Below are 11240 nucleotides of genomic sequence, written 5' to 3' on the forward strand. Positions count from 1 at the left end.
CTCCAACAGCAATGGGACTGGGACGTTCCAGGGATGGACTCCGAGGACTGGAGTGATGTGTGGGACTTTCCATTTAAAGTGGTGTTCCGGCCAAAATTATACTTTTTAGATAAAAATACCCATATAATACACAAGCTTAATGTATTCTAGTAAAGTTAGTCTGTAAACTAAGGTCTGTTTTGTTCGTTTGTAGCAGTAGTTTGTTATTTTATAAACTTACAGCAGGCCGTGGCCATCTTAAGTCTGGGCATCTGAAGCCAGACTGTATTTCTTCCTGGATCTCACCCTTGCAGATCTCGCACATGCTCAGTGCAGCACAAGCAGTGTAATAGGTTTCAGGTCAGGTTTCCATAGCAACGGCAGTGTCAGAGGAAGTTGCCACCCCTTCCCAGAAGGCATTGCAAACAGGAAATGATGCGATGAGCCACGGCTAGGGAGGAGGAAGTGAAAAATGAATGCAGCAGATATAAAGTAGGTGCTGAGAAAATTTTTTTTTAAATATCCAATTCGTTTGCAGTGCACAGTTTAGTGAGGGATGCTGAAGAGTTGTAAAAGTGGGTGGAACTCCACTTTAAAATACTTGTTTCCTTGAGAGACCGACTCATTCAATACAAGATTGTCCATAGGGCATATCTTACTCCCGTTCGAGTGCACGGGATGAGGTCCTGTGACCATCCCCCCGGGGACTGCATTCACGTCTTCTGGTATTGCCTGGTAATTACTGTTTTTTGGTCACAAATCCTTAAAGAGGTGAATGAACTAATAAGTATTCCTATTGTTCCATCCCCACGAATTTCCCTGCTGGGGCTGGTGGAGGACCTGGTGCCCAGGGTGGCTGGGAGAACCTTATTGGGTCTCCTGCTGTTCTATGCCAGGCAATCCATCGCCCTATGCTGGAAGCAAAAGACTCCTCCCTCTATATGTCTATGAAAAACGCTTGTAAACAATGTGATACCTCTATACAGAGACACCTATACACATAGAGGCTGTCCGAAAAAATACGACAGAGTCTGGAGTAAGTGGTTAGCGGAACCCTCTACTGCTGCAGCAAACCAGGAAGCCTCCCTGATATACGATGGCCTCCCTTGTAACCCTAATAGACCAATTCCTGCTAGCACGATAATTTAGGTGAACTAGCTAATTGTCAGCCCACCTTTGGAGCATAAGCCAGGCCAGCACGTTGATGTCGATATACTACGGTAGTCGTAAATATTCTAACGCTTCTTGGTAATGTAAGGATACCTTGTGCCCCTGCGTGGGTCCCTTCCCTGTTAATAGCCAGATGTTGGCTGTGATGTTGTACGGTTGTATTGTCTGTGTGTTTGTTAAGAAAAGAAAAAAAGTTATCCAAAAATAATAAAAAGATTTATAAGAAAAAAAAGTGCCTCCTACAGAGGATTTTGGGTACTATAGTTTAGTTTATTTTTGCAATTCCACGGGCATGCACTATTTTAGGGCTTGTTAAGTGTCTGTTTGCTCAACGCAACCCGGTATTTTATGTTTTACCAAAAAAAATAATATTGTGTTCGTTTGCGTGTTCATTTTAGTGTGTTTTTTTTTTTTTTTCTGAAAATATCTGTTTGATAAATAACTGCGCAAATATCGAGCCTCATAAAAAATTGCAACTACTACCATTTTATTCCCCAAAGTCTCTGCTTTCAGAAAATATATACTTTCTGGGGTGTTTACAGTCATTTCTAGCAAAAAAAAAAGTAGATTTTTTTATTGTGTGCAAAAAAATAATTAAAAAATTGCCCTGGTAGGCAAGCGGTAATGTGTAATAATGTATGGAAGAATGTGCCACAATTCAGCGGTTCATGCCGGAAAACAACTACGGCTGTAGATTTTATATTCTCTGCAATGTGGTGGCGTTATATTGAGTGGAATGCACAGACAGGAAGTGATATCCAAGACAGACAGGAAGTGATATCCAAGACAGACAGGAAGTGACATCCAAGACAGACAGGAAGTTCCAGGTCAGAGGTGGGTTGGGAGGAAGTAGAGAGGAGACATTTCTGGAACTGGAAGCAGAGACGGTAATATAAATAAGCTATTTCGAGTTTACACCCAGCAGTCCTCTTTGGTGTTTAGAACCCGCATACAGACTAAATATAGAACCATTTATACAGCTGCTGGCTTGATCTGGGTTCACACCTGTGTGTGTCAGAAATAAACGCAAAATCGCAATGCTTTCCCGACTAGGGTTGTCACTTTTTCTTCAAGCCAAACCTAAACACTTTAGCGACGAATAGTAAAAAATTTTAGTTTTAGTATACACTGTAGGATTGTAACAGACCTTGGGCACTCCAAAGAGAATAGTAATGCTGGGCACATAGTTGCTCCCTTACCCTCCTGTCAAGTGCCGTTCCGAGCAACATTCCTGTCTTAATAATGTGTCCGGGTTTCAAGTAGACTGAAACCCGGACACATGATTCAAAACCCGGGCTGTCCGGGTGAATCCTGGACAGTTGGCGACCCTATTCCCAATGTGCTTCCCTTTAACAGATGTGCAGGGGGGGTGCCATTAATTGTTAGTGACACCCCCATGGATCTCCTAATGTGCGCATGATTTGAAAAAGTGTGAGGGACTTCACTTCCACATTTCTCCTGCCTAGGGAAACCCATTGAAATTAATGGGATAGACAGGACAGAATCTTCAAAGCAAATGAAGTGCATCCAAATCACCACCCAAAGTCTCACCCAGCCTTGGGAAGTAAGGTCTCCCTCAACCGTTATGGAAAATCCGGAACTCCCGCTGTTTACTAGGGGTACTCAGAGACATAAAACAAAAAAGGCTTCCATAGTGTAGTAAGTTGATGAATAAAATTTATTAAATTATTATCTTTTAATTACTAGTAAAAAAAAAAAAAATATTAATAAAAATGCCATAAAACGATGCCCTATTTTGTAGACGCTATAACTTTTGCGCAAACCAATCATAAACGCTTATTGCAATTTTTTTTTTTTTTTACCAAAAGTATGTAGAAGAATACGTATCGACCTAAACTGAGGAAAAAAAAATGTTTTTTTTATATATTTTTTGGGGATATTTATTATAGCAAAAAGTAAAAAATAATGCTTTTTTTTTTCAAAATTGTCGCTGTTTTTTTTGTTTATAGCGCAAAAAATAAAAACCGCAGAGGTGATCAAATACCACCAAAAAAAAGCTCTATTTGTAGGGAAAAAAGGAAGTGAATTTTGTTTGGGAGCCACGTCGCATGACCGCACAATTGTCAGTTAAAGCGACGCAGTGCTGAATTGCAAAAAGTGCTCTGGTCTTTTGCCACCCAAATGGTCCGGGGCTGAAGTGGTTAAAGGGAGAAAATCTTCAGGGGTTGAAGTGGTTAAAGCCAGATACATCCTAAATATAGAGCCATTTATCCAACTGTCCATCCAGAACCTCTGGTTTATAGACCCGATAGATCCTAAATATAGAGCCATTTATCCAACTGACCATCCAGAGCCTCTGGTTTATAGACCGGATACATCCTAAATATAAAGAAATTTATCCAACTAACCATCCAGACAGAGCCTCTGGTTTACAGACCCGATGCATCCTAAATATTCTGGTCACAGGACCTCACTGTTACCACTACAATATAAACACACACCTGACAATAGGTGGGGATTATGAGAGGTCAGAAGTGACAGTTGATACTATCTGTATTTACACACATTTTACACACTGTATTTACACAGACTTCTAAAGCAGTAAAGAAAAGATCTGGTGGACCATAACACCCAGTAGCTGTCTTTACAGGACATCTCCCATCACAGTGCCTTCACCTCACTGCCTGACAATAAAGGTAACCAGTGTCAAGAAGATCCTAGAAGTCACCCAGAAGATCATTGAGCTGCTGACAGGAGAGGTGAGCGGTGTTGGGAATTCTGGGACATTATCCATTAACAGACAAGGGATGTGTCTGGATGGTGACTGTATCATTGTGTGTGTCAGGTTCCTATAAGGTGTCAGGATGTCACTGTCTATTTCTCCATGGAGGAGTGGGAGTATTTAGGACACAAGGATCTCTACAAGGACGTCATGATCGAGAATCAGCCGCCCCTCACATCACCGGGTAAGAGGAGACTTTATTGTAAAGGAGAGAGCAGTACGGAGGGTCCACCTAGATCCCCCATCATCTGATAAACACATAGAAACAATGTATTCAGTCAGTGTGTGTGTTTCCTACAGATGGATCCAGTAATGGGAACCCACCAGAGAGATGTCCCTGTCCTCTGTATTCCTGGGATTCACCACAGGAAGGTCATACCATCCCTCACCGCCATCAGGTAGATGGGATTGAGCAACCAGAACACAAAACCATTTGTAAGCTACGAGAAAACATCCTTCTCTATAACTTCTTGTTTTACATATATATTCTATCATCTCTGGAATTTAGGATGAAGAAATAAAAGGCATTAAAGCTGAGATTAAAGAGGAAGAAGAAGAGACGTTGGATGGTGGAGCTTGGCAGTCTGTGGAGGAGGGGGAGATGATTATAAAAAGTAAACAGGAGAAATCTTCTCTACATATAGACATAAGTGAGTAAAAAACACTAAATGCAGAAACAGCTCATATGTATAGATTGATGACCGAGGATATGTAGATTTTCTCTTCATCAAATAAGTTAATCTCCACAAGGACGTCATGATGGAGAATCAGCCGCCCCTCACATCACCGGGTAAGAGGAGACTTTATTGTAAAGGAGAGAGCAGTATGGAGGGTCCACCTAGATCTCCCATCATCTGATAAACACATAGAAACGATGTATTCAGTCAGTGTGTGTGTGTTTCCTACAGATGGATCCAGTAAAAGGAACCCACCAGAGAGATGTCCCCGTCCTCTGTATTCCCGGGATTCCACACAGGAAGATCTCACCATCCCTCACCATGATGAGGTAGATAGGACTAAACATGTAGACTTAAAAATATATTCTAAACTATAAAAAGAACATTCTTCTATGTAATCTCTTTTTCCATATTTACAAAATGTATTCTATCTTCTCTGGAGTTTAGGACGAAGAACTTAAAGACATCAAAGCTGAAGTTAAGGAGGAAGAAGAAGAGATGCTTGTGAGTGGGGCTCAGCAGTCTATGGAGGAGGGGGAGATGATTATAAAAAGTAAACAGGAGGAATCTGCTCATTATATCAACACAAGTAAGTAATACACAATAAATGTAGCAACAATTCACATTTTCATTTTACTTCTGAAGCTCAATACAAGATCATGTCCCCAAGAAATGAGGAGGAGATACAGTACACAATATGAAAGGTCCATCTCCATTCCTCAATATAACGTCCTGTTCCCAACAAATGGGCTGGAGATACTGTACACCATATGAAAGGTCCATCTCCATTCCTCAACATAACGTCATGTTCCCAACAAATGAGGAGGAGATACAGTACACAATATGAAAGGTCCATCTCCATTCCTCAATATAACGTCATGTTCCCAACAAATGAGGAGGAGATACTGTACACCATATGAAAGGTCCATCTCCATTCCGCATTATAACGTCATGTTCCCAACAAATGGGCTGGAGATACTGTACATCATATGAAAGGTCCATCTCCATTCCTCAATATAACGTCATGTCCCCAAGAAATGAGGAGGAGATACTGTACACCATATGAAAGGTCCATCTCCATTCCGCAATATAATGTCATGTTCCCAACAAATGGGTTGGAAATACTGTACACCGTATGAAAGGTCCATCTCCATTCCTCAATATAACAATGTCATCAGTACACAATTGTTGTTGGAGACAGCAAGGGATCCGTCTGATCCTGAGGAACCTCCTGGTCAATCACATACTGTTACATCAGACATCCATCTCAGATCAGCAGATCCTTCACTGTCCTGTATGGAGTGTGGAAAATCTTTTAAAATGAAATCTAAACTTCTTATTCATCTCAAGTCTCACACCAACATGACCTTTACATGCTCAGAGTCCATCTTCATTCCTCAATATAATGTCATGTTTCCAACAAATGTGGAGGAGATACTGTACACCATATGAAAGATCCATCTCCATTCCTCAATATAACGTCATATTTCCAACAAATGAGGAGGAGATACTGTACACCATATGAAAGGTCCATCTCCATTCCTCAATATAACGTCATGTTCCCAACAAATAAGGAGGAGATACTGTACACCATATGAAAGGTCCATCTCCATTCCTCAATATAACGTCATGTTTCCAACAAATGAGGAGGAGATACTGTACACCATATGAAAGGTCCATCTCCATTCCTCAATATAACGTCATGTTTCCAACAAATGAGGAGGAGATACTGTACACCATATGAAAGGTCCATCTCCATTCCTCAATATAACGTTGTGTTCCCAACAAATAAGTAGGAGATATTGTACACCATATGATGGTCCATCTCCATTCCTCAATATAACAATGTCATCAGTACACAATTGTTACTTGATGAAGTATAGTTTGAATGTATTGTATGTTTCATCTGAATTATTGATATGGTGATTGCAAAATGTGAAACTATTTCTTTTAATATTGCTTTCTTATAGATGGTCTCCATGTATCTCCAGATTGTGATGCAAAAAATAATGATGTCAAAGAATGTTCTCCAGGAGTAAATCCTATTCCTCAAAATATACACCACAGACCGTATCATTTGGAGACAGCAAGGGATCCGTCTAACCCTGAGGAACCTCCTGGTCAATCACATACTGGTACATCAGACATCCACCTCAGATCAGCAGATCCTTCACTGTCCTGTATGGAGTGTGGAAAATCTTTTAAAATGAAATCTAAACTTCTTATTCATCTCAAGTCTCACACCAACATGACCTTTACATGCTCAGAGTGCGGGAAATGTTTCAGTGAGAATAAAGAACTTCTAAGACACCAGAGAAGACACATAGGTGATAATTCCTATTCCTGTTCTGAGTGTGGAAAGTGTTTTACTCACAAAAGAAGCCTTCTAAACCACCAGAGAAGTCACACAGGAGAGCATTCTTACTCATGCTCAGAGTGTGGGAAGTGTTTTACTCTTAAAGGAAACCTTCTAAATCACCAGAGGAGTCACACTGGGGAGGGTTCTTTTTCATGTTCAGAGTGCGGGAAATGTTTTACTCTCAAAGGAAACCTTTTAAAACACCAAAGAATTCACACTCGTCAGCGTTCTTATTTATGTTCAGAGTGTGGGAAATGCTTTACCCACAAAGGAAACTTTCTATATCACCAGAGAATTCACACAGGTGAGCGCCCCTATTCATGTTCAGAGTGCGGGAAAAGTTTTACTCGCAACACAACCCTTCAAAAGCACCAGAGAAGTCATACGGGTGAGCGGCCTTATTCATGTTCAGAGTGTGGGAAAGGTTTCACTGTGAAAGATAAACTTCTTGCACACCAGAAAAGTCACACAAGCGAGCATACTTTCTCCTGTGCAGAGTGTGGGAAATGTTTCACTAGAAACGAAGACCTCATTGGACACCAGAAAATTCACACGGGTCAGCGTCTTTATTCATGTCCAGAATGTGGAAAATGTTTCCGTTGGAAAATACAGCTGCTAAGACACAAGATCACTCACACTGGTGATTATCCTTATTCATGTTCAGAGTGCGGGAAACGTTTCGCTGCGAAAGGAGAACTTCTTATACACCAGAGAATTCACACTGGTGAGCGCCCTTATTCGTGTTCAGAGTGCGGGAAATGTTTTATTGCGAAACGAAACCTCCTTGCACACCAGAAAATTCACACGGGTGTGCGTCCTTATTTATGTTCAGAGTGCGGGAAATGTTTCACCGAAAAAGGAAAACTTCGTATACACCAGAGAAGTCACACAGGAGAGCGTCCTTATTCATGTCCAGAGTGCGGGAAATGTTTCACCGTGAAAGGAAGCCTTCTTAGACACCAGAGAAGGCATACGGGTGAGCGGCCTTATTCGTGTTCAGAGTGCGGGAAATGTTTCACTGCGAAAGGAAAGCTTCTTAAACACCAGAGAAGTCACACAGGAGAGCGTCCTTATTCATGTTCAGAGTGCGGGAAATGTTTTAGGTGTAAAAGTCATTTAACTAGTCATCAAAGAACACATACCCGCTGATGTCGTATTGAAGAAAGAGCTTGATGGCCGCACTCCGTTATAACCTCCTTTATTGAAGACGGTAAAATCCATACGGTTACAGAGACATCAGAGGCACAGGGACAAATATACTGACGCATTTCACACCACTATGGGGTGTTTAGTAATTGCTACCAGAAGGTGGGCTGACTGTCCATATATATGGGGGTGGAAAAAAATCAGAAGGCTTCATGTAAAGGACCGCCCACATGGGCACGTCAGCCCAAATTCGGAAACTTATAGGAAGCACCTGGAGTCATGCAGGTGTATGGGATGTTCAACCTAAGTTAAACAATTAATCCCAATGAAGACATACCAGGATTCCTATACAGCACAATGATACAAATAAGCAGACATTTAAAAATACATATAGTGGGGACGGAAAGTATTCAGACCCCCTTAAATTTTTCACTCTTGGACTTGATTGGGAAAGCCACACACCTGTCTATATAAGACCTTACAGATCACAGTGCATGTCAGAGCAAATGAGAATCATGAGGTCAAAGGAACTGCCTGAAGAGCTCAGAGACAGAATTGTGGCAAGGCACAGATCTGGCCAAGGTTACAAAAAATTTCTGCTGCACTTAAGGTTCCTAAGAGCACAGTGGCCTCCATAATCCTTAAATGGAAGACGTTTGGGACGACCAGAACCCTTCCTAGAGCTGGCCGTCCGGCCAAACTGAGCTATCGGGGGAGAAGAGCCTTGGTGAGAGAGGTAAAGAAGAACCCAAAGACCACTGTGGCTGAGCTCCAGAGATGCAGTCGGGAGATGGGAGAAAGTTGTAGAAAGTCAACCATCACTGCAGCCCTCCACCAGTCGGTGCTTTATGGCAGAGTGACCCGACGGAAGCCTCTCCTCAGTGCAAGACACATGAAAGCCCGCATGGAGTTTGCTAAAAAAAACCTGAAGGACTCCAAGATGGTGAAAAATAAGATTCTCTGGTCTGATGAGACCAAGATAGAACTTTTTGGCCTTAATTCTAAGCGGTATGTGTGGAGAAAACCAGGCACTGCTCATCACCTATCCAATACAGTACCAATAGTGAAGCATGGTGGTGGCAGCATCATGCTGTGGGGGTGTTTTTCAGCTGCAGGGACAGGACGACTGGTTGCAATCCAGGGAAAGATGAATGCGGCCAAGTACAGGGATATCCCGGACGAAAACCTTCTCCAGAGTGCTCAGGACCTCAGACTGGGCCGAAGGTTTACCTTCTAACAAGACAATGACTTTAAGCACACAGCTAAAATAACGAAGGAGTGGCTTCACAACAACTCTGTGACCTTGAATGGCCCAGCCAGAGCCCTGACTTAAACCCAATTGAGCATCTCTAGGGAGACCTAAAAATGGCTGTCCACCAACGTTTACCATCCAACCTGACAGAACTGGAGAGGATCTGCAAGGAGGAATGGCAGAGGATCCCCAAATCCAGGTGTGAAAAACTTGTTGCATCTTTCCCAAAAAGACTCATGGCTGTATTAGATCAAAAGGGGCTTCTACTAAATACTGAGCAAAGGGTCTGAATACTTAGGACCATGTGATATTTCAGTTTTTCTTTTGTAATAAATCTGAAAAAATGACAACAATTCTGTGTTTTTCTGTCAATATGGGGTGCTGTGTGTACATTAATGAGGAAAAAAATGAACTTAAACGATTTTAGCAAATGGCTGCAATATAACAAAGAGTGAAAAATGTAAGAGGGTTTGAATACTTTCCGTCCCCACTGTAAATGCATGAGACCAAGACCAAAATCTGTACATACCGTATTTATCGGCGTATAACACGCACTTTTTCACTCTGAAAATAGGGGGCATGGTCCAATGGCGGAGGCGGGACCGTGTATGTGACTGCCGACTGAGTGCCGAGTAAACAGGAGATGACGGCTCGGAGATTTCCTGCATTATTCTACTGCATGAGAGATGGTGAGGCTGCAGATGGGCATCAGGCTGCATTGATGGGAGATGGGCGCAGATCAGACTGCAGATGGGCACATATCAGGCTGCATTGAGGCTGCAGATGGGCACAGATGGCGATTTTTGCCTCCTTTGTGGTTTCATCAAATGATCCACCTCCCCTGTTTGATTAGAGCCTTAGATTCAGATCTAGTGCCTCCTCATCAACTTACAGGTAACTTAGGACCGAGGTTTGGCCTTCTCCTCTTTCTGCTCATCCAGGACAATTGAATTTGAGACTGTGATATGTTTTTTGCTTGGATTTATGTATTGAATATCTTTTGAGTTTAATAATTGTGTTATTATTTATAGTGACTATATATACAGTTGACTGATACTGAGTTCTCCTGAAGAAGCCATCGTTATGGCGAAACATGTAGAGACGTATTCAGTCGTACCTCTCTATGTACCGTATGATCTGTTTTCGACAGTAACATGTTGAATTTTAGGATGTCTGTCTTAATAAAATTTTGATATTTTTATATATTTCTTGTTTGGCTGTGTTATAAGCACCTTATAAAAATCCAATTTTCCCTGATCTGTGCCTTTATACCTGTGATTTAATAGCTGTATAAAGATTTTGGTATGTTATATCTAATATATATTTCTTCAGCCAGTTTGCACTTCCTTAAAGCATGTGAAGGGTCCTGAGGAAGCAATTTTGCGAAACGCGTTGATCTATGTGCTTGTTATGAAGATATGTATAAACAGCTTGAAATACTCCTTGTTTTTTGGAAGATGTAATTGTATAATGGAGCAACACATGACACCCCAATTTTAATATTGTGTTTTTAATACTTTATAAATAAAGTTATTTGTATTTTAACTAAGAGTGTCTTCCTTTGGTACCAGTAAAGTCCCTTTTTCTCCCTTATTTGCTAATTTTTTTGTGGTTTATGTATTTGTGGGATGTGGTAATTATTTTGGCAGTGTATTCACCTATAAATGTTTAATTGTAAATTTTCACTTGTATTTTATATAAAAATATATAATGTTACAAAAGAGTTCCTCTTTAGCAGTGGTCTCCAAACTGCGGCCCGGGGGGACCAGATGTGGCCCTTCACTTCACCTTTACCTGGCCCTTGGTGCACTATTCCAACCAACTGGCACCAATGATGGAGAACTATTCTTCTTATTGATATCAACAATGGGGCGCTATTCCTCCCATTAAAACCAATAATGGGGCATTTTCTAC

General features: G+C 41.4%; 1 protein-coding gene across 2 annotated transcripts; it reads left to right on the plus strand.

Moving 5' to 3' along the window:
- Positions 1-1937: 1937 nt before the first annotated feature.
- LOC141106580 (uncharacterized) lies at positions 1938-10871 on the plus strand. Of its 2 annotated transcripts, none has more exons than XM_073597470.1 (8): positions 1938-2036; positions 3761-3869; positions 3956-4076; positions 4193-4290; positions 4401-4542; positions 4801-4898; positions 5017-5158; positions 6540-10871. In XM_073597470.1, exons 3-8 carry the CDS (start codon positions 3995-3997, stop codon positions 8075-8077), a joined length of 2100 nt encoding a protein of 699 aa, XP_073453571.1. In that variant the 5' UTR covers positions 1938-2036; positions 3761-3869; positions 3956-3994; the 3' UTR covers positions 8078-10871. The 2 variants fall into 2 exon arrangements, with proteins under 2 accessions (XP_073453571.1, XP_073453572.1); XM_073597471.1 differs by having other exon boundaries at positions 1951-2036; positions 3700-3869.
- Positions 10872-11240: the final 369 nt, after the last annotated feature.

Source organism: Aquarana catesbeiana, linkage group LG08 (genome assembly GCF_042186555.1).
Source record: "Aquarana catesbeiana isolate 2022-GZ linkage group LG08, ASM4218655v1, whole genome shotgun sequence".
Lineage (NCBI taxonomy): Eukaryota > Metazoa > Chordata > Amphibia > Anura > Ranidae > Aquarana > Aquarana catesbeiana.

Bases quoted from the DNA above. Each gene is read 5' to 3' on its own strand.
- LOC141106580 (XM_073597470.1), top strand. From the start codon at position 3,995: ATGGAGGAGTGGGAGTATTTAGGACACAAGGATCTCTACAAGGACGTC. The intron at 4,543-4,800 runs GTGAGTAAAAAA...TGTTTCCTACAG, and splicing joins TTCTCTACATATAGACATAA to ATGGATCCAGTAAAAGGAAC. The intron at 5,159-6,539 runs GTAAGTAATACA...GCTTTCTTATAG, and splicing joins TGCTCATTATATCAACACAA to ATGGTCTCCATGTATCTCCA.